Source organism: Myxocyprinus asiaticus, chromosome 9 (genome assembly GCF_019703515.2).
Source record: "Myxocyprinus asiaticus isolate MX2 ecotype Aquarium Trade chromosome 9, UBuf_Myxa_2, whole genome shotgun sequence".
Classification (NCBI taxonomy): Eukaryota; Metazoa; Chordata; class Actinopteri; order Cypriniformes; family Catostomidae; genus Myxocyprinus; species Myxocyprinus asiaticus.
In genome coordinates this window covers 43,110,694-43,132,642 of record NC_059352.1, presented here as the reverse complement: position 1 = coordinate 43,132,642, position 21,949 = coordinate 43,110,694, and the positions used below count along the sequence as shown (strand labels likewise).

Below are 21,949 nucleotides of genomic sequence, written 5' to 3'. Positions count from 1 at the left end.
TTGTTTATTAACAATTTTACTGTTTTTACATGAAAGTTTCTTATAAACATGCTTATATTATGTTGTATTGTAAATATAATTTTACATATTTTGTTGCTTTATTTGGTCGGTATCCTTTATAAATCTTCTGTGTGATTTCAATGAACTTGTATTTTATTGTAGTTTTTCCTAAATAAATAAATAAATAAATAAAGGAAACCTATTCCTATGAAGCAACGGGTTGACAAGGTCCATCAGAAATCTACAACATGAATAGCGCGCATGACTGTGACCAATCACATATGAATGACCCATAAACATTGGCATACGGTATACATTTCTCCAATCATTGACATGACCAGACGAGATAAGGCGGGGTTTATCTACTACGCCATAGGCGGACTCGGGCGTCAGTCATTCAGTGATTTGACATTGGAAAGTAACGGAGTGTAGGAGCGCGTGAGATGCTGAAATCAGAGTGAAAACATGGATGTTTCAGGCGTGTTTTTATACAAAATCATATGCTATCCATTTATCGATCAGCTCGACACGTGAACACAGGGTAAGTCATCTACAACCTTTATTTGTGTGTAGTTGTTTTTTTGAAAGATGAGACGTTTGCAGTAAGTGACCAATGTAGCTGATTTAGCTGTCCATCCATGGCCCTGTGTATCGTAAGACATAGCATGTTTGTTTTACTAGACGTAGGCGAATTAGTCATATCCAGATGTTATATGCAACAACAACTACAATAATAATAATAATAATAATAATAATAATCATATTATTATTATTATTGTTAATAATAAAATAATAATAATAATAGCTAATGTATATAACTATAACAATGTTTTTTATTTATTTACTATTAACAACTTATTTTTTACTTATTTTAGTATTACATATACGTACATTTATACATTATGTGGTATTTTATACATAATGTAATATATTTTCTTTTTTAATTTGGTCAGTATCACTTTTAAATGTGTTATTTTAACGTAGGTAGCATACAAGACCAACAGAGTTTGTCAGTATACAAATGTTTTTGCACGTAAAGACAATAATAATAGTAATTTTAATAATAATAATAATACTTAAAAACCGAAATGTATTATTAATAATAATAATAATACTAATAAAACATGTGTATTCGTTTATTGTTACTGTTATTATATAATAATAGTAATAATAATATAATAGTTAATATATATATATATATATACAGGTGCATCTCAATAAATTAGAATGTCGTGGAAAAGTTCATTTATTTCAGTAATTCAACTCAAATTGTGAAACTTGTGTATTAAATAAATTCAATGCACACAGACCGAAGTAGTTTAAGTCTTTGGTTCTTTTAATTGTGATGATTTTGGCTCACATTTAACAAAAACCCACCAATTCTCTATCTCAAAAAATTAGAATACATCATAAGACCAATAAAAAAAACATTTTTAGTGAATTGTTGGCCTTCTGGAAAGTATGTTCATTTACTGTATATGTACTCAATACTTGGTAGGGGCTCCTTTTGCTTTAATTACTGCCTCAATTCGGCGTGGCATGGAGGTGATCAGTTTGTGGCACTGCTGAGGTGGTATGGAAGCCCAGGTTTCTTTGACAGTGGCCTTCAGCTCATCTGCATTTTTTGGTCTCTTGTTTCTCATTTTCCTCTTGACAATACCCCATAGATTCTCTATGGGGTTCAGGTCTGGTGAGTTTGCTGGCCAGTCAAGCACACCAACACCATGGTCATTTAACCAACTTTTGGTGCTTTTGGCAGTGTGGGCAGGTGCCAAATCCTGCTGGAAAATGAAATCAGCATCTTTAAAAAGCTGGTCAGCAGAAGGAAGCCTGAAGTGCTCCAAAATTTCTTGGTAAACGGGTGCAGTGACTTTGGTTTTCAAAAAACACAATGGACCAACACCAGCAGATGACATTGCACCCCAAATCATCACAGACTGTGGAAACTTAACACTGGACTTCAAGCAACTTGGGCTATGAGCTTCTCCACCCTTCCTCCAGACCCCAGGACCTTGGTTTCCAAATGAAATACAAAACTTGCTCTCATCTGAAAGAGGACTTTGGACCGCTGGGCAACAGTCCAGTTCTTCTTCTCCTTAGCCCAGGTAAGACGCCTCTGACGTTGTCTGTGGTTCAGGAGTGGCTTAACAAGAGGAATACGACAACTGTAGCCAAATTCCTTGACATGTCTGTGTGTGGTGGCTCTTGATGCCTTGACCCCAGCCTCAGTCCATTCCTTGTGAAGTTCACCCAAATTCTTGAATCGATTTTGCTTGACAATCACAAGGCTGCGGTTCTCTCGGTTGGTTGTGCATCTTTTTCTTCCACACTTTTTCCTTCCACTCAACTTTCTGTTAACATGCTTGGATACAGCACTCTGTGAACAGCCAGCTTCTTTGGCAATGAATGTTTGTGGCTTACCCTCCTTGTGAAGGGTGTCAATGATTGTCTTCTGGACAACTGTCAGATCAGCAGTCTTCCCCATGATTGTGTAGCCTAGTGAACCAAACTGAGAGACTATTTTGAAGGCTCAGGAAACCTCTTCAGGTGTTTTGAGTTGATTAGCTGATTGGCATGTCACCATATTCTAATTTTTTGAGATAGTGAATTGGTGGGTTTTTGTTAAATGTGAGCCAAAATCATCACAATTAAAAGAACCAAAGACTTAAACTACTTCAGTCTGTGTGCACTGAATTTATTTAATACACCAGTTTCACAATTTGAGTTGAATTACTGAAATAAATGAACTTTTCCACGACATTCTAATTTATTGAGATGCACCTGTATATATAAAAATACAGGGGTGTAAAAAATACTCAGAATTTTAGTCAATTAAAAGTCCAAGTATCTAGCTGAAAACACACTTGAGTGAAAGTAAAAAAGTATTCACATTAAATTGTACTTAAGTATTAAAAAAGTAAAAAGTAACTTTTTTTCCCTAGCTAGAATGAAATGAAGAGAGGAGATTGTGTGAGAGAGGATGTTGTTAAATTCAATTGGTTTGTTAAGTCACCTTTTTACTGTCTCTGACGATTGTCATACACTAGAGGCACTAAAACAACAATGACTTTTATTCACTTTCACACAAATCACGAGTAAAACGGTAGATTATCAGTTCATAAACACTTCCGTTTCACACTGTTCCTCACACAGTGCTATCTTATGTCTCCAGTCAGGCTTCCTAAGCAACCAATTGACCCGGTTGCTAGGGAGGGTAGAGTCACATGGGGTAACCGCCTCATGGTCGCTATAATGTGGTTCTCGCTCTCGGTGGGGCACGTGGTGAGTTGTGCATGGATGCCGCGGAGAATAGCGTGAAGCCTCCACGCACACTAGGTCTCCACGGTAACATGCTCAACATGCCACATTATAAAATGCGTGGATTGACGGTCTCAGACGTGGAGGCAACTGAGATTTGTCCTCCGCCACCCGGATTGAGGTGAGTCACTACGCCACCACGAGGACCTAGAGCGCATTGGGAATTGGGCGTGCCAAATTTGCGAGAAAAGGGGAGAAAAAAATAAAAAATACAATAATTTGCACATTAGCTCAACTGATAGAGCATTGCATTGTAAAGGACTGGGGTACGAGTCCTGAAGAGCAATTTGAGTCCACACGTGAGCTCAAAGTGTCATATAAACACCACAAAATGATGTGGTTGCTTCAGAATTATTTTTTTTTATATTTTTTTATCTCACATTTGCTTTTTTATGACACTATCAATTAGGTGTAGATTTAAGGGTAGGGAGGTCGGTTTTGTTGATTTAAATCTCGATATATCATTAACCTTAAAAACCGTATCTGTTCGGGAGAACATTTCACTTGCTTTTAACACCACACAGTGGACATTTCACTTCGGTACTGCCCTAAGACGTGTAATGAACCACAAAATTTTATTTTGCAAAAATGTTGCCACAGTTACGCAGTGTTTGTTGCATGGGAGAAGGCACTCATGAATTGCGATGTCAGAGCACCCAGCCCCTTAAGACATAAAGAAAGAATTCAAATGAAGCTTTGAAGAAAGATAGTAATGTTGTTGGTTTTGTGAATTGTTACCAAAACTTGCTGTTGTAGCAGATGGATGAATTCATTATAAATTCAAAATAAAATTCATAATTAATATTTAGTCAGATTCCATAATTTTTATTATCATTATTATACTCATTATCATTACTGGTTTTATAGTTATTATAATTCATAGTTGCCTAACAACAACAAGAACAATAATTCAGCAAATAGGGAGCAGAAAATCATAGATATGATTTAAATATGAAGGCATGTGTAGAAATAAATGACATGTACACATTTAATTACAAAAGCCTTTTGTTTATATATATATTTGCAACATGAATGATCATTTTTGACTTCATAACTGTCCAATCTGTAGAAGTAGCAGGTATTTAGAGTAAAGTTTAGGACAAAAACCTTCAGTGTTTCTCACTTCGTGCTCATAGTTTTGAACGAATACATCACATTCAGTCGGGTGGTCACATACGGTCAGTTGCACAAGTATTGCAACGTATCCGAAGCTCAAATCAGATCCAAAATTCCGCCTCTGCAGATGGTCGGAACTCCACACAGTCGCCGTGCGACACTCCATTTGAAATGACTGACCTCTGGTCTGCCATCTGTCATTTGATGGTTGCAGAGAAAAGGGCGGCTTCAGTACAGCAAGATGAAAGAAAATGATCTGCAAAAATATAGTGAGTACTTTTCAAGTTTAAATAAAATTGTGAGGAGTAAAAAGTACTATTTTTTCTTTGGAAATGTAATTAAGTAAAAGTATTCCGTTTAAACTGCACTCGAGTAAAGTACAAATCCCAAAAAATAATGCTTAAGTAAAATACTTAAGTATTTTTACTCAATTACTTTACACCCCTGTACATATACTGTATATACAGATTTCTTCTGGATCTATTCTATTCTATTCTGTTCCATTCTGTTATGTTCTGGGGGTTTTTTCTATTCTATTCTATTCTATTCATTTCTTTTCACTAAAACAGTGTTTTTTATTTCAGTATCCCTTATGAATGTGTTATTTGTAATGTAGGTAGCATACTAGACATAGACAAATTTGTCAGTATTCTGATGTTTGTATATTTTTTGCATGTGATGAGATAATAATAATTATTATTGTTATTATAGTTCATATAATTAACTGTAACAATGTTACTATAATACATTTTCTTATTTTTACTTGGTATTTTCTCAGAATACATTTATTTACATTATAAACATTTATTTTATTATTCATACTTAATCTTATTATATATACTTCATACATGTGGTATTTTATACATAATGTTATATAGTCTGTTGTTTGATTTGGTCAGTATACCTTATAAATGTGTTTTTTGTAGCTCAGCTTTGGTTTTTATTTTTATGCAGAGATCTCATTTGCATCTCATGTCTTTGCAGTAAAGTTTGTTTTTTGACATCTCTATGTTTTGTCTTTTTTAGCCCTAGTTTTCTGATCTTCACTGTTAGATCATCTCTCAGTGATCATCTCTCATCATGGAGGGCCAGTATGTCTCAATTCATGGCCTCAACATCACCCACAGCCCTCTTGCGGCACCAGCCATGTCTATCGACAAACTCTTTCCAGCTCTGCTGGAGTGCTTTGGCATTATCCTGTGCGGCTATGTGGCGGGTCGTAATGACATCATCAGCGAGACACAAATCAAAGGGCTGGGCAGCTTCTTGTCATGTTTTGCACTTCCTGCTCTGCTCTTCAAAAATATGGTGCAGCTGCAGTTCGAGCACGTCGTCTGGTCTTTCTTCTGGAGTGTCTTGATCGCTAAAGTGTGTGTGTTCTTGTTGGTGTGTGTGATGACGCTGTTGGTGGCAAGTCCTGAGAGCAAATTCAGTAAAGCAGGGCTGTTTGCTATCTTTACAACTCAGAGCAATGACTTTGCACTGGGATATCCTATAGGTGAGGATCACTACATATACACTACATGGCCTAAAGTATGAGGTGTTGTTACTCCTTTTGCTGCTATAACAGCTTCCACTCTTCTGGGAAGGCTTTCCACTCATTCATTGTGCACAGGGGCATTTTCAGGCTAGAACAAAAAACGTATACTCAGTTCTTCATCAAATGTTTGTCTAAGGAGTTTGCATGGCTGTATGCTTGATTTTATGCACCTGTTAGTAATTGGTTTAGCTGAAATAAACAAAGCCGGTAAATAGAAGGTGGTGTCTGCATACTTTTGGCCATACAGTGTTCATAAATACATCAAAAGTACACATGCAGACACCTATCTGCACAAAAATCACATTGAAAACATGATTCCAAGACATTAATCATAAATCCATATTCTCCACCCAGTTGATGCATTGTACAGGAATTCACACCCAGAGTATGTGCAGTATATATATCTGGTGGCTCCTGTATCTCTGATGCTGTTGAACCCTGTGGGCTTTGCTCTGTGTGAGATCCAGCGATGGAGACACAACGCCGACCACAGCTACAGGAAGCTACATGTGATCTGTACTGTTATACTGCAGGTGTGTGTATTTATCTCCTTGCAGACATTTCTGCATTCATATTTTAGTTTGTAATGGTTTCAGCCTTTTCCATCTGCTTGTTCTGTTCTTTCCTTTTCATTCTTTTCAGGTTTTGAAGAATCCAATTGTCTTCATGGTCATTGTAGGAATTCTCTGCCATTTCCTGTTTGGTGGGCATGTCCCCGTGTTGCTTGACGAGTTTGTAGATGGCCTGGCAAACTCTTTTGGAGGGGTGGCGCTCTTTTATCTGGGACTGAACATGGTGGGACAGATGCATAAACTCACTCGTGCCACTGGAGTTTCCCTCATTCTGCTTATAACTGCCAAACTGTGAGTGAGATCAAACTGTGAGATCTTGGTATTAACCAAAAGGATATAGGTTTGAATCCCGCAACAGATGGTTTATGGGCTACCATCATAAAGGCACTTGATGCTAGGTTACTCCAAATCCTTAACCTTTAGGTTACTACTTGCCACCAGCATAAGTGTTTACGTATTAATCTGTGTGTTTCAGGTGTGGTAAGGAATTGCCAATGTGGTTCTGGATAAGTGTATGTTTGTGTGTTTCCAGGCTAATTATGCCATTAATGTGTAAGGACATGGTGGAGCTGTTGGATACTGGTTATTCCAGCTCTGTGAATCACTCCAGCCTGTCTGACTATGCATTCCTGTATGGAGTCTTCCCTACCGCTCCCAGCGTGGTCATCTATGCTGCCCAGTACAATATGGAGCTGGAAGTGGTGAGCGCTGAAAGCATGTATATTGTTTTTCACTGGTAGATATGCAGAATGAATCACTGGAGAGTGTTCACACAGACATGGACTCATTCTCGTTAAATGTGGAGTCTAGACGGATCAGAACATGTGTTTGTGTATATCAGGTGACCTCAGGTATGGTCATCAGCACGTTCCTGTCTGCGCCCATCATGTACGTGTCGGCATGGTTACTGACTATTCCATGGATGGAGGCCACGTCCCTGGTGAAAGAGCTACAGGATGTGAGCTTCAATGTCAGCAGTGTCAGCCTAATAGCTCTGGTGAGTGTGTGTGGGTTGATGTGTGCAATTGTTGCTAAAGACCTAGAACAAAGAATACATGTTCCACTTGCTATGGATGAATGAGAAGAAAATAGAGACTTTGAGACTTTGGAGTTGAGTTTTTAAATGATGGAAAACGGTGAAGCTGGAAAAAACGGTGAAGCTGTCTGTTGCTTGCTTGTAATTTCTATTCTTTTCTGTTGTTCTTTGGGTTCTATCTCATTCCATTATATTATATTCTGTTCTGGTTTTATTATGGTTTTATTTCGATCAATTCTGTTCTCTTATGCTCTTTTCTGGTTCTATTCTATTTCAATCTAGTCTGTTCTATTCAATTGTATTCTATTCTGATCTGGATCTATTCTATTTTCTTCTGGTTCTATTCTATTCAATTCTGTTATGTTCTGTTTCTTTTCTATCCTATCCTATTCTAATTCTATTCAGTTCTCTTCTGTTTCTATTCTATTTTTTGTTCTCTTCTGGTTCTATATTATTCTGTCCCGTTCCTTTCTGTTATGTTCTGTTTCTATTCTATTTTGTTATTTTCTATTCTAGTTCTATTGTTATGATTCTATTCTATTCCATCCTGGTTCTCTACTCTCTTCTGGGTGAATTCTATTCTATTCTATTATAGTTCTAGTCTGTATTATTATTTTCTGTTCTCTTATTTTCTATTTCTATTCTATCCTATTCTGTTCTATTATGTTCGGTTTCTATTCTATTCTAGTCTTTTCTTGTTTTAGAAGAGCTCAAATCTTCAGATATTTTGTTTCTGTTATATTTTCTGTTGTTGTCTTCTGGTTCTATTCTATTCAGTTCTCTTCTGTTTCTATCCTATTCTGTTCTATTTCTATTGTGGTTCTGTTATTTTCTGTTCTGTTTCTATTCTATTTTTTTCTAGTCTCTATTTTAGTTCAAATCAATTCTCTAAGGGTTCTGTACTATTTTCTTCTGTTCACTTCTGGTTCTATTCTATTCTGTTTCATTCTATTCTGTTCTATTCAATTGGATTCTATTCTGATCTGGATCTGGTTCTTTTCTATCATGATTCTATACTATTCTTTTATGTTCTGTTTCTTTTCTATACTATTCTATTCTAGTTCTATTAAATTCTCTTCTGTTTCTATTTGGTAACACTTTATTTTGATGGTCCCAAGTAGATATATAAGTGACATATCAACTAACTTGCTGTAGCTAGTAAACAGTGTTTCAACAAACATTCAGTAGACTATCAAAAACCTGTATAACGGCAGCAAAATAACAGCTTATCGACTGACTTGCTATAGCTAGTAAACAGTGTTTCAACAAACATTCAGTAGCCTGTATATAGATCTCTATTAATGAGCTACTTACATTATTGTTGAGAACATCAGTTAATTAAAAGGTCATTAATAAAGATCTATATACAGGCTACTGAAAGACTACTGAATGTTTGTTGAAACACTGTTTACTAGCTATAGCAAGTCAGTCGATAAGCTGTTATTTTGCTGCTGTTATACAGACTTTTGATAATCTACTGAATGTTTGTTGAAACACTGTTTACTAGCTATAGTGACTTATAGTCAGTTAAATATGTACTTGGGACCATCAAAATAAAGTGTTACCTTTTATTTTATTCTGTTTGTTCCATACTCTATTCTATTCTATTCTGGTTCTATTATTTTATGTTCCATTCTGTTTCTACTCTATTCTAGTTCTGTTCTATTCTCTTATGGTTCTATTCACCACTCTTTTATGGGCAAATTCCAAATGCCGTTTTAGCACCCTTGAAGGGCACTGCGGGAAGGGGACACCACACAAAGGGGTGTTCCAAATGAAAGTGGGCAACTCAAGCCCTCTGCGAAGGGCCTTTCCACAAGGCCGTTAGCGAAGAGTACATGCGATGGTCACTTCAAGGATGTAATTTTACAGTTTATGATCATGTGACCCTGGGTGGTGTGTCCTCGGGATATATTTTAAAGCAAGGTTGTCAATCAGAACATATATTACATGTTCAAACGCTCAGGCAAGCGGTATGGCCCTTTTATAACAGATACTTCTCCTCCGCAGTTTACGTTCGTCCTCCTCCAAATACAGGGCCCATTTTTTTACTGTAGGCTAGTCTGAACCTAGTGGTTTATTATTATTTATTTTCTATTAAGACCTCTCATGCACCAAATAATTTTCAGCAGGAAACTTTCATTCATGTATTTTATATACAGTACATTTATGTATAAACAGTGCATCTGGAAAGTATTCACAGCGCTTCACTTTTTCCACATTTTGTTATGTTACAGCCTTATTCCAAAATGGATTAAATTCATTATTTTCCTCAAAATTCTACAAACAGTACCCCATAATGACAACGTGAAAGAAGTTTGTTTGAAATCTTTGCAAATTTGTTAAAAATTAAAAAAAATAAAAAAATCACGTACATAAGTATTCACAGCCTTTGCCATGACACTCAAAATTGAGCTCAGGTGCATCCTGTTTCCACTGAACATCCTTGAGATGTTTCTACAACTTGATTGGAGTCCACCTGTGGTAAATTCAGTTGACTGGACATGATTTGGAAAGACACACACCTGTCTATATAAGGTCCTACAGCTAACAGTGCATGTCAGAGCACAAACCAAGCCATGAAGTCCAAGGAATTGTCTGTAGACCTCCGAGACAGGATTGTATCGAGGCACAGATCTGGGGAAGGGTACAGAAAAATGTCTGCAGCATTGAAGGTCCCAATGAGCACAGTGGCCTCCATCATCCGTAAATGGAAGAAGTTTGGAACCACCAGGACTCTTCCTAGAGCTGGCCGCCCGGCCAAACTGAGCGATCAGGGGAGAAGGGCCTTAGTCAGGGAGGTGACCAAGAACCCGATGGTCACTCTGACAGAGCTCCAGCATTCCTCTGTGGAGAGAGGAGAAACTTCCAGAAGAACAACCATCTCTGCAGCACTCCACCAATCAGGCCTGTATGGTAGAGTGGCCAGACGGAAGCCACTCCTCAGTAAAAGGCAAATGACAGCCCGCCTGGAGTTTGCCAAAAGGCACCTGAAGGACTCTCAGACCATGAGAAACAAAGATTGAACTCTTTGGCCTGAATGGCAAGCATCATGCCTGGAGGAAACCAGGCACCACTCATCACCTGGCCAATACCATCCCTACAGTGAACCATGGATGGTGGCAGCATCATGCTGTGGGGATGTTTTTCAGTGGCAGGAACTGGGAGACTAGTCAGGATCGAGGGAAAGATGAATACAGCAATGTACAGAGACATCCTTGATGAAAACCTGCTCCAGAGCGCTCTGGACCTCAGACTGGGGCGAAGGTTCATCTTCCAACAGGACAACAACCCTATGCACACAGCCAAGATAACAAAGGAGTGGCTCCGGGACAACTCTGTGAATGTCCTTGAGTGGCCCAGCCAGAGCCCAGACTTGAACCTGATTGAACATTTCTGGAGAGATCTGAAAATGGCTGTGCACCGACGCTCCCCATCCAACCTGATGGAGCTTGAGAGGTCCTGCAAAGAAGAATGGGAGAAACTGCCCAAAAATAGGTGTGCCAAGCTTGTAGCATCATACTCAAAAAGACTTGAGGCTGTAATTGGTGCCAAAGGTGCTTCAACAAAGTATTGAGCAAAGGCTGTGAATACATATGTACATGTGATTTTTTTCCATTTTTTATTTTTATTAAATTTGCAAAGATTTCAAACAAACTTCTTTCACGTTGCCATTACGGGGTATTGTTTGTAGAATTTTGAGGAAAATAATGAATTTAATCCATTTTGGAATAAGGCTGTAACATAACAAAATGTGGAAAAAGTGAAGCGCTGTGAATACTTTCCAGATGCACTGTATATATATATATATATATATATATATATATATATATATATATATATATTATTATTATTATTAAAACAGCAACAGTAAGCAGTTTTAAATAAGACACAAAAGGCAATGTTTGGGGAAAAAACTATTACAAAAATTATATTTATTTGCAACAATAAATTAATAGTATTAAATAAGAGATTCCTGTTGTTAGAACAGCTGCGCAGCATTGTCATGGTAACGTTCAGGCGAAGATAATGTGGAAGTGATGTATGTCTTTCATTACTCCCTTTATCAAGGGTGTTCCAAATGGCCACACATGAGACACGAGTGCCTTGCTCCCTCCAGAGTTCCCACTTCAAGGCCTCAGCCCTTCAAAGGGAGTAGGGCATAGGGATGCTCACTTTCTCTTGGAATTCGCTCTCTGTTATGTTCTGTTTCTGTTTTATTCTATTCTAGTCTCTATTCTAGTTCAAATGAATCATTTTATGGTTCTATTCTATTTTCTTCTGTTCTCCTCTAGTTTTATTCTGTTATATTCTGTTCCATTCTAGTATGTTCTGTTTCTATTATATTCTACTCTCTTAGTTCTATTTGATTCTCTTCAGGTCCTATTCTTGTTTTCTTATGTTCTCTTCTGGTTCTATTCTATTCTGTTCTATTCCGTTCTGTTTCTATACTGTTCTGTAGTAGTTTCTTCTAGTTCAATTCAATTATCTTTTGTTTCTATTCTATTTTCTTCTGGTTCTATTCTATTATATTCCATTCTGTTGTGTTTCTATTCTATTTTAATCTCTTACAGTATAGTTGTATTAAATTCTCTTCTGTTTCTATTCCATTTTCTTCTGTTTCTATTATATCCTGCTTCTATTCTACTTTCTTCTGGTTCTATACTATTTTATTCTATTCTAATCCGCAGAAGAATTTTAAGAGAATTAGAAATGAAAAGTACTACATCAAACAGATGTGAAACAAAGAAACAAAGATTTACAGAAGTTTTATTACCAAAATGTGTGTGTGTGTGTTTGTGTGTTGTATAGGTTTGGACCCTTGCTCTCATGCTGCTAAGCAAGAAATTTAGAAGGTTGCCACATTTGTTTGCCACAAATCTGTTTTTTGCACAGGTACATAATCTTGCAACCACCCAAAACACCTTAGCAACCGCATAATGTAGCAATGCCCTGGAAATGTGCGAAACACTTACTTTAGCATCATGTCTGCGAGTTTTGCATGGGCAAGCACCACTCTTATTTTCATCAGAAAATGTGCAAATCTACTTTTTTCATTTACTTTTTTATGTGTTAGTATATCTATTTCATCTCTTGTGCAGCTCCTAGTGTGTATGTCGATGATCTTGTGGAAGTTTGTGACGCATCAAGGAAATGTGTGGTGTCAAATTCTTACCTTCACATTGCTCTACGGGTCTCTTTACAGTACCTACATGTGGACAGGTAACAAATCAAATACTTACGCTAACTTAACAATACCGGATGGGTAAAGCCTGATTTCATTGTGTGATCTTTTTTGTTATACATCTTCTTTTTGTTGTGCAGTTGTAGCAATGTTTAGAGGTTGTGTGGATATTGTGTTGTAGGTCTTTTGGCATTTGCACTCACTTTGTTGAAGAGAAATGAAAACCTAAAGGTGAAGCCCTTTATTTTCATCATCTTTGGCTGGGGGTGAGTATGCATATGTGTTTGTGTTTTTTATTTTAGAATTTAAAAATGTACAAATGCTTTGAAACTTGAAAAACATCTTTTGTATTCTTAATTTATTATTGTAGAGTTCCATTTCTGGTTGTGGGTGTGTTGCTAATGCTAGGACAAAGAATGAGTAACAACGTAGACTCCACCTTCTTTTACGGCAAGGAGCAGGTAGGTTGGGATCATCAAACTAATTAAGGACCTGCTACACATTTGCACTTTGACCATGTTTATACAAATTATTACTATTCTTGAATGAAATTCCTTATGTTTTAGGTTTCACTCTCTTTTTCTTTAACTATTTCTGTCTTTCCCTCATTCTTCCTCTCTTTTCAGATTGTGTGCACTGTGGTGGTCCTGGGCTCCAGCATCATTCTGGGTGGTCTGTCTTTGATGGGTTTGAGCCGAGGGGCCCAGAATGAGCAGAACTATCAGGCCCTAGATCACAACTTCATGATAGGCACAACAGAAGACGTCAGACAGCCCCAACCAGAGAACCAACACGCATCTGAGCTAGCACCAACTAACAGTAGCCTCAACAGAGGTATAGATAGTGAGTGTTTTGTTGTATACATGTGCACATATTTCTTGTGTGTACAGTATGTGCATTCTTACTTATCCTTTGTTATTGACAGATGATGGTTGTAGTGAACCCATGCCAGATATGATAGCTGGACATCTTAACGACTCACCAGTGCCTTCAGCAGGTTGCGATACTCATTTTATGAATGTCCTTGCCAAAGCTATAAAACCTGTGCATTGACCAACACATTAGGTGTGAAGTATGTTTCGGTGGTGCACATAAGTGTGTGTGTCTATGTTCCAGGGGTTTTGCTGAGTGAGGCATCAAGCTCCACACGTGTGCAGGAGGAGAGACAGATAGCTCGACATGTGCTCCTCTGCCTGCTCCTCATCGTCAGCATGCTGGCCGTACGTCAACTCTCCATACGAAACCGACACACAGAGACTCAATGACTCTGTGGGGGCCATACCATCTGTTGCAGTTGTCCTTGTTTTTCTTCTATTCTATTCCATTTGCAAAAAGCAATCACACAGCAATGCACTTATAACCATTCTGAACAGGAAAGCAACCACATAGAAATGCCCTGGCAACCATACTCAACACCCTAGCACTGTAGCATTGTTAAGGCTACTTTTGCATGGGGAAAGTACCAAGATCTAGTTTCTACCATTACATATCTGAACTCATTTAAAGAACTGGTTTACCAATACAGATTTTAGCCAATTCTGCATTTTGGTCTTTTCATGATTTGCAAAGGCCTGAATCTACTGTTCTTTGCTGAAAATAAACTCAAAGTATACTCAGAGCAGTATTCTTCAAATCTCTTTATCTTCTTTATATCTATACCTGTATTTCAGAACCTGTCCAGCTGCCTGTGGTGGTTGTTCAATGCAGATCCTGGGCGGCTTTACCTAGAGCTGCAGTTTTTTTGTGCTGTGGCCAATTATGGACAGGTGAGCACAGTCACACAACTCTCACTGGTCTATAATATAGATCTGAATTGCTGATGACATCATAACATTGAAGCCACTGCGCCACCATATTGGAATGCCTAAACATTTGAGTGTGCCAACTTACAATCCAAGTAAACATTACACATTCAATCACAGATTTTATACCTGAAATATGCCTGTAAAGCCTTACAATGCAATCTTTATACGCATGTAATTGTTTACATTTTTAGAAATACACATGTATGTCATTTGCCTGAGAGAGCACATTTTCTCTCGCTCTCTCTCTCTCTCTCACACACACACACACACACACACACACAGCGGGCGCATAGAGAGGTAAAGAGAAGCCTTGCAAAGATGGTTAAAATAATAACTAATGCACTATGTTTAAATGGTTATAAAATGGCAAATATACACACACACACACAGAAAGAATGACATGTATATATAGCTATAGAGAGCATGTAAATATGAAAACACAGCCAAATCCCAGGAATTTTAAGCAATTTAGAAATCCTAACCAGACTTTTTTAAGGTCCGAAAAATAGGATGTCCAGGGAAAAGGATGCATGGTCACCCTAAAACAAGCAGACATTACAGCTTTTCCTACTTGATTTACAACCTGTAAATTGGACAGTTTGTCCACATCCTTTGGTAAACGCTGTGCTGTACTGATACGCAGCACACCGGTACAGGTGGATGCTCTGACATCGCGATTCACTTGTGCCTTCTCCCTTGGAATTGATATTATCCTTAGTGAACAAATGAAAGGTTAATCACGACTATCACTTGGGGAAAAAGGCGACAACCGTATCAGGAGTTTGGAGACAAAACGTGCGTCCCAAACTGCACACTTCTGCAATATTCGATGCCATTTTGTAGTGCGAGTAGTATGTTAACACTGAAAATGCAACAAAAAGAAGTGTACTTTAAATACCCGGATGATGCACTTTTTCAACCGTCAAAACTGAGTGTGGAATGTTGGACACTTCATGCACTCACGCTGCCGTAGATAGCGGAAGGCGTGGAGTTACCTGGCTGTGCTGCTGGTCTGATAAAACAGTTGTAAATAATGAAGAATGTAGTAGCTAGCGAAACTTCAGTGGATGCAGCACCTTGCAAATGTGAGTTGAATGCTTTACCATCAAGCTGTGTGAATATGTGTGTTGTTTAAGATACAAATGTTGAACTGAGGTTGGCTAACAGGCTAAAGCTAGAGGCAACACATCATATATGCTTGAAATTTCACTTCCGTCAGCTGTTATACGGTGAATGCTTCCGTGTAGTAAAAATACGTTAACTGTTCCATTTGGGACAATACTACACTTTGAAAATTCGTACAGTACATGGCTGAGTGCATAGTATATTTTGTAAATGCATAGTGTATAGTGTGTCATTTGGGACACAGCTAGAGAAAATGCAGTGGTATTGCTTGTCAGTTGAGGCCCTAAAGCCATTAGGAGCTGCATTCCACTTCATTCTAAAAATCCACTGGCTAACTAACTTCCCTAAGAAGTCTCCACGGGGGAATCCCTGTCGCCATTTTGGGAGTCCGTGCCACTTCATTAAGTAGGCGAGGGAAGTTTCTGTTGACAGACCTTCAACCCCTCGATTTTGACCGAGGGTTCGAGCCTATTCAGATGTACGCTTCAGGCAGCTCCACATCCCACAATGCAACTCAACTGTGACATCACAGCACAGATCGCGCTTAACCTAACCCACCCACAAACAACTATATTTTATGATGGAAGTGAATTTAGGTCAATTAAGCAGTTTTGAAGAGTTATATTGAGATTTAACAGCATAATGCTTGTAGCTACCTTACATTGACTGCTTGTTACACAGCCATAGCATATGTGTTCATTGTAATGTTACCATTTCCGTTTTTGTAAAACTCAATTAATCCTTTCTGACAATCAATTCCAATGAAAACATATTTTTTTCTTAACAGACAAGATTTGCACATAAGCCTCTGAAATTACAACCATACTTGGCCTGAATCTGTGATTGCATAAATCTCTGAATATGTTGTCTTCTTTATCACTAAATAATTCCACCAAATGACATCAGGATCAGTTATCAAGGGCTTAGGGTGTTCCAGTTAAACCTATAGCTTGTTTGCAGTCATGTGATTCTGATGACGCGCAAAATTCAGATGGAGGGCAGGAAGTGAAAAGCAGAATGGACGAGATGGAGGAAAGTCCGTACTGTATTAGTTTAGACACTATTATGAGAGAAAGGTATAAACAGAAAATCACAACATATGTTGGACATGATCCTTATGTTGTGAAGAGGAGCGATTTTTCAACTGAACTGATTTACTTGCCTGCCATCGAGGCGGTAGATATAAGCAACTACCTTGTCCTCCAGACATCCTTCTACTCCAGAAAACAATGAAAGCATACAAAAGTATGGTGGCATACAACTTTTTTGTTAGTGGTTGGGTCAACGACCTCGGTACCAAGGTGCTCCACATTTTGGTTTTCGCCCGGGTGAGTGGTATTTTTTTTTTGTCCTGTGGATTAACCTAACAACAAACATGCAACGCTGCTGCGCCTCTCGATGTTAGCATTACGGTTGTTTACGTTATTAGGTTAACCACTCTCAAAGGTCCGCTGAAACGGCACTAAAGACATGGATCATTGCGAAACAAGAAGGAGAAGTCATTGCAGCTCATTGCAATTGCATGGCAGGGTAAGCTATTTATGTTCGCCTGTATTTTGTGTAACTGTTAAGTGTTAGTGGGGTACAAACTCAAACAAAGAAAAGAAAAAACAATTGCTTTAACTTTACAAAGTACGGAAACAGCTAACATTACATAAACATAAACAAAGCCACATAAGTTGTATTAACTTACCTTTGACGCAGTGGTCACTGCACACACGAGCATTATCCGACTCGGCTCCTCCCAACCGCAGATGCAGGATTACAAGCCATTTTCCCCCGCGTTTTTCAGTCAATTTCTTGCATTTTCCCCTCTTATGAACAACAACTTTTGGTACATGATAAAAGCTCCTTGTGGTTTCTCGGTTTGATCGATTTGAACAACCATAAACGATGCAAAACATAGGCATTTTGAGTTTGTGATAGTGCTTCCTATGTAGAAAATAACTTCCTGCCATCCATCTGCATTTCGCGCCACAGCAACGCAGTGACGTGACGTCATGTGCAAACAAGCTATTGCACGAGTTCCACCAGTAGTATAAGCAATAACGTACATCCGAGTCCATGAGACTAAGTGAATTTAATGAGGGAATGGCGTCAAATTTTGAAGTGGAACGCAGCCAGAGAATACCAATACTACCGTTTGAACACTACAGAAGTCTTGGCAGTTAACTTTTGTGTCAGTAATACAGTTCTATATTAAAGATCAGTGAGTGAGATTCATTTGAAGAGTGGCTATAAATATTTAACATAGCTTTTTCTTCTGTCTTAGGGTTTTATTTCCTTTGGGATTTTTGGGCTGGATGAACATCTTATTATTCTTCCATTCAAAAAGAGGTGAATATTTGCAAATCTACCTGCAATTTTTTTATTATCTGAATGCTAACATTACTGTTTTTGGATGTAGTTTCAGCACCTACTGTGTGTGTGTGTGTGTGTGTGTGTGTGTGTGTGTAGGCTAGCTGCTCTGTGTGGTATTACTCAAGATGAAAGCCCGGAGTCTACTGCTGTGCCAGAGGAGATTCGACTCACCTGTACACAGTTGGTGCGATACCACAAAGATCAGTGCGTTCAGGATATAGTTCGCAACAGAGGGTAAGTGTGTGTAAGAGGTCATGTGCTTACATTTATTTTCAGATGGCATGTGTTGGTGTGGGTAGCATGTTTTTCTCTATAGAACTTTGGTTTTATCTTTCCATGTGCCACATTTTTCAGTTGTTGATCATAAATGCATGCATTCTTATTATTAGTTTAATTATTGTTTATTCATAGAATAGTAGAGAAGGGGTAGGAAATGATTGGGGGGTAGGGTCTGAAAATGTAAAGAGCCAGATTCTAACTCACGCCACCTGCATGAGCAAATATGTTTAAAATACACACACGGGACCAAGATATCTGTTATATCATGGCAAAAAACAGCTGTTACATTCTACAATAAGGTGGTCCCGTCGCATGGAGAACACATGACGAGCCAAATTTTTCTAATTTCATCTTGGTTATAACATTAAAGTATTATCAGTACTTTAGGTTTCAGAATAAATTAATCATGACAAATATATCAACAAATAGGGTCAATAATACAGCGGTAAGAGTAAACCTTTGTTTTTGTGTGATTTTGCATTCATGCCAGAAGGTGTCAGTATAAAGTCCAAGATGACTGGTGTGCAAGCCAATGTAAACAAAAAATTACTTAGTGCACCTTAAACACACAGTTCACATTTCATAACACATATACTCTTCCTTTTTCTTGCTTTCTTATCCGTTTCTCTCTCTCTCTTTTGTCATAGTGGGTCTTCTGAATCTCTCACAGGACCAGTGGGTGAATCCTTTCTTTGATTGATAGGTGTGCTCACTGGTGCCTAACCAGGTAGCTCATTGGATCCTATGCATGGGTGTGGCCAAAGATAGAAAGGTGTGGCCTGCTTTTACAGCACACAGCTGCAGAAGAATGGTGTCTTAGAGCATGTGACACAAATGTATGGTTTCCAATGCCCTGCAATATTGCTCCAGAAAGCGGTGATGTCGCACGTTGATCATCACAACCTCAAACAAGGACTAAACAGACTGAATTAAGACTGGACTGAGCTATGAATTGAGCTGTTCTTTCATCAGTATGTTAAATTGCTATGCATGGCATGCAAAGGGCACAAGATTCTCCCTTTATCTCACACACGCACATTCAACAGCTCTTAAACTGTTCTGCCCATTAAAATACACAGCCTATATCTGCACTGATTGTTGCAGTTACATTAATGATCTGATAATGAAGGTATCACAAGTCTTTACAAATGCTGTAAAAACATACTTCTGACTGTATGCTTATTTGTATGCTTTGTGTTACTTGTGAGTCTTGATGATAAGACTACATTATATGGCCTTGCTGCAAAGCAAAACATGCCATGTTTACAAACCTCTGCTGTGATAGATGAATTATACTGCAGTTACATCTTAAGAGTGAGATAATGTCAAATTCAGGACTAGGGTGACCAGGTGTTCTGATAAAACTAGGACAGTCCCAATTTTTCAAATTGTATCTTTGTCTTGATAATTAGTCTTAGATTAAATAAAAGTTTGAACTGATATTGCTGAGCTTCTTGACTTTTAAATAATGAGAAAGCAGCAGCTCATTCCTGCCATTTCAGAAAGTAACTTGATTAATCATTAAATATAAAATATTTTGACTAAAACACTTCTTCAGAGGACATCTTGTTTAATGTTAGCCCTCAACTTATTTGTTTTGAATCTAAATTCCCATTATCATCAGTTACAGGGGAAGTCACAAGGGCTGCATCTCATTAACTAAAAATGTTTAAGTCTAAAATCCATTACACAAATGTGTGTTTCTTCTAGCAGTGGTTTTGTAGGCTTGTTCCAAACAACTTGTTTAAAATTGTATTCTACTCTCTTAAACTAAAATTTCAATAGAATTATATTTTTGTAATAGCTGTTGGGTAAACCAGTGAACATAATAAAACCACACTGGCATACATTCAGGCAAGGCAGGTTCCACTGTGACAACTTACCCCTACTGTGACAATATACAACGCTATTGGGGTGTGTTGTCACAAAAGGTTATTTATTTATTCAGGGACAATACACATTAATAATACAAAAGAAATGTAAAATGTGCCAGATTTAGCCAAATTGGCTAATTTTCATCTGTAGTCCCTAGGCAGGTTGATATTATAATAATCAAATAAAAAAACTAAATTGTCATTACACAAATACAAAACTATCATACCAGAATCTCTATAAATGCTCACAATTTTTATTAGAAAGCAACCACATTTTCAATTTTCTAGAGAAAACACAACAACTTGGTATGTGTAACATTGGTGTCTGGAGTGGAAGAGACGCAGGAGTAAGTACTTTCAGTCTTTTAATTATAATCATTGGAGTGGAAACAAACAATAACTCTTAACATCAAAACTTAACTCAATGTAACACTTCAAGGACTGACAAATGATGACCAAAACAAGAGTTTATATATACACAGGGAAACTAATGAGGGAATGGAAGGTAGGTGCAGATGATGATTAACTGATGGAAGTGATTAGGGCAGTGAACTATGGGAGATGTAGTCCAGTGGAAAACTTCAAAATAAGAGTCCTTGAAGAAAATGAGGAAGACAGACTGTGACAACATGTTTTATGTTTTTTATGTGTTATGTTTTTTAGTTCCGTTGGAAGTCTATTCCATTCATGGGTTCCTCTAAAAACAAATGATATCTAGCCAAATGTGCTTCTTCTCAATGGTATATTACAATCACCTCATATACCCGCTCTTGTGTACCGTCCTGTTTTTTGATATATATATAATATTTTAAAACTGGTGGAGCAAAACCATTTAAAATCTTAAAAACAAGTACTAAGTCAGCAAATTTAATCAAATGTTCCCAGCTCAAAAAAGAATACTTAGTTAAAACACTACAATGATGAAAACTATTTGCCTTTTTATCTAAAACCTTAAGAGCTTGCTTATAAACAGTCTCAACCAGTTTTAAAATAGACTTACATGTTTGTGTCCATGTAGTCCTACAGTAAGTGATATGTGGAAGAATCATGGAATTCATAAATAACACTGCTGCCTCTTTGTCAAACTGTTTCTGATAAATCTAAAATTGGCTAAATTAAATTTCACAGTGTTAACAACTTTCTTCACATGTTTTTTAAAAGAAACCTAACCCTAAGTATTTAAATTCATTTACTACCTCAAGCTTCTGTCTCTGGACAAACACGTCTGCTTTTACATCATGATATGCCCCTTTGGTAAAAAACATACAAACTGTTTTCTTGACATTAAGATGTAAGCATTATTTAGTAAGCCATTGTGAAACCTGATCCATCGCAGAAGTAAATTTCTGTGCAGCCTGTTGCTGACTTTTTGCATGCACATACAAAACAACATCATCAGCATACATTTGACAAACAACGTCTAAGGGACAGACATTTGGTAAATCATTTACATACATACTGAACAACAACGGACCTAATATAGATCCTTGTGGAACTCCAATATTAGAATCTAAATATTCTGAATGTTGTATTTATAACTCTTACACATTGTTTCCTATTTTTCTAATAAGATTTGAACCACATAATGACATCAGCTGAGAAATTAAAATTCGATAACATCTAAAGCAAAATATCATGATTTACAGTATCAAAAGCTTTTTTTTAAATCCAAAAATACAGCACCAACCACACCTCCTCTATCCATCTTTGATTTTATATTTTCCAGCATAAAACAATT

At 37.5% G+C, this 21,949-nt stretch overlaps 1 protein-coding gene across 3 annotated transcripts; it reads left to right on the top strand.

Annotated features, from left to right (window-relative positions):
- The first annotated feature begins 405 nt into the window (after window positions 1–405).
- Window positions 406–21,288, top strand: gpr155b (G protein-coupled receptor 155b). Of its 3 annotated transcripts, none has more exons than XM_051707417.1 (18): window positions 414–541; window positions 4,562–4,703; window positions 5,461–5,932; window positions 6,329–6,507; window positions 6,617–6,837; window positions 7,079–7,247; window positions 7,388–7,543; window positions 12,395–12,478; window positions 12,685–12,805; window positions 12,949–13,033; window positions 13,138–13,228; window positions 13,394–13,610; window positions 13,693–13,764; window positions 13,884–13,987; window positions 14,438–14,533; window positions 17,970–18,034; window positions 18,155–18,292; window positions 18,985–21,288. In XM_051707417.1, exons 3-18 carry the CDS (start codon window positions 5,515–5,517, stop codon window positions 19,031–19,033), a joined length of 2,265 nt encoding a protein of 754 aa, XP_051563377.1. In that variant the 5' UTR covers window positions 414–541; window positions 4,562–4,703; window positions 5,461–5,514; the 3' UTR covers window positions 19,034–21,288. The 3 variants fall into 3 exon arrangements, with proteins under 3 accessions (XP_051563378.1, XP_051563377.1, XP_051563379.1); XM_051707419.1 differs by having other exon boundaries at window positions 13,394–13,601; window positions 18,985–21,287; XM_051707418.1 differs by lacking the exon at window positions 4,562–4,703 and having other exon boundaries at window positions 406–541.
- The last annotated feature ends 661 nt before the right edge of the window (window positions 21,289–21,949 follow it).

What these genes read in the sequence shown, in the direction of transcription:
- gpr155b (XM_051707418.1), top strand. Translation starts at nt 5,515, where the DNA reads ATGGAGGGCCAGTATGTCTCAATTCATGGCCTCAACATCACCCACAGC. An exon ending in ACAATATGGAGCTGGAAGTG is followed by an intron (nt 7,248 to 7,387) that starts GTGAGCGCTGAA and finishes TGTGTATATCAG; the next exon opens with GTGACCTCAGGTATGGTCAT. An exon ending in TTCATCATCTTTGGCTGGGG is followed by an intron (nt 13,034 to 13,137) that starts GTGAGTATGCAT and finishes TTATTATTGTAG; the next exon opens with AGTTCCATTTCTGGTTGTGG.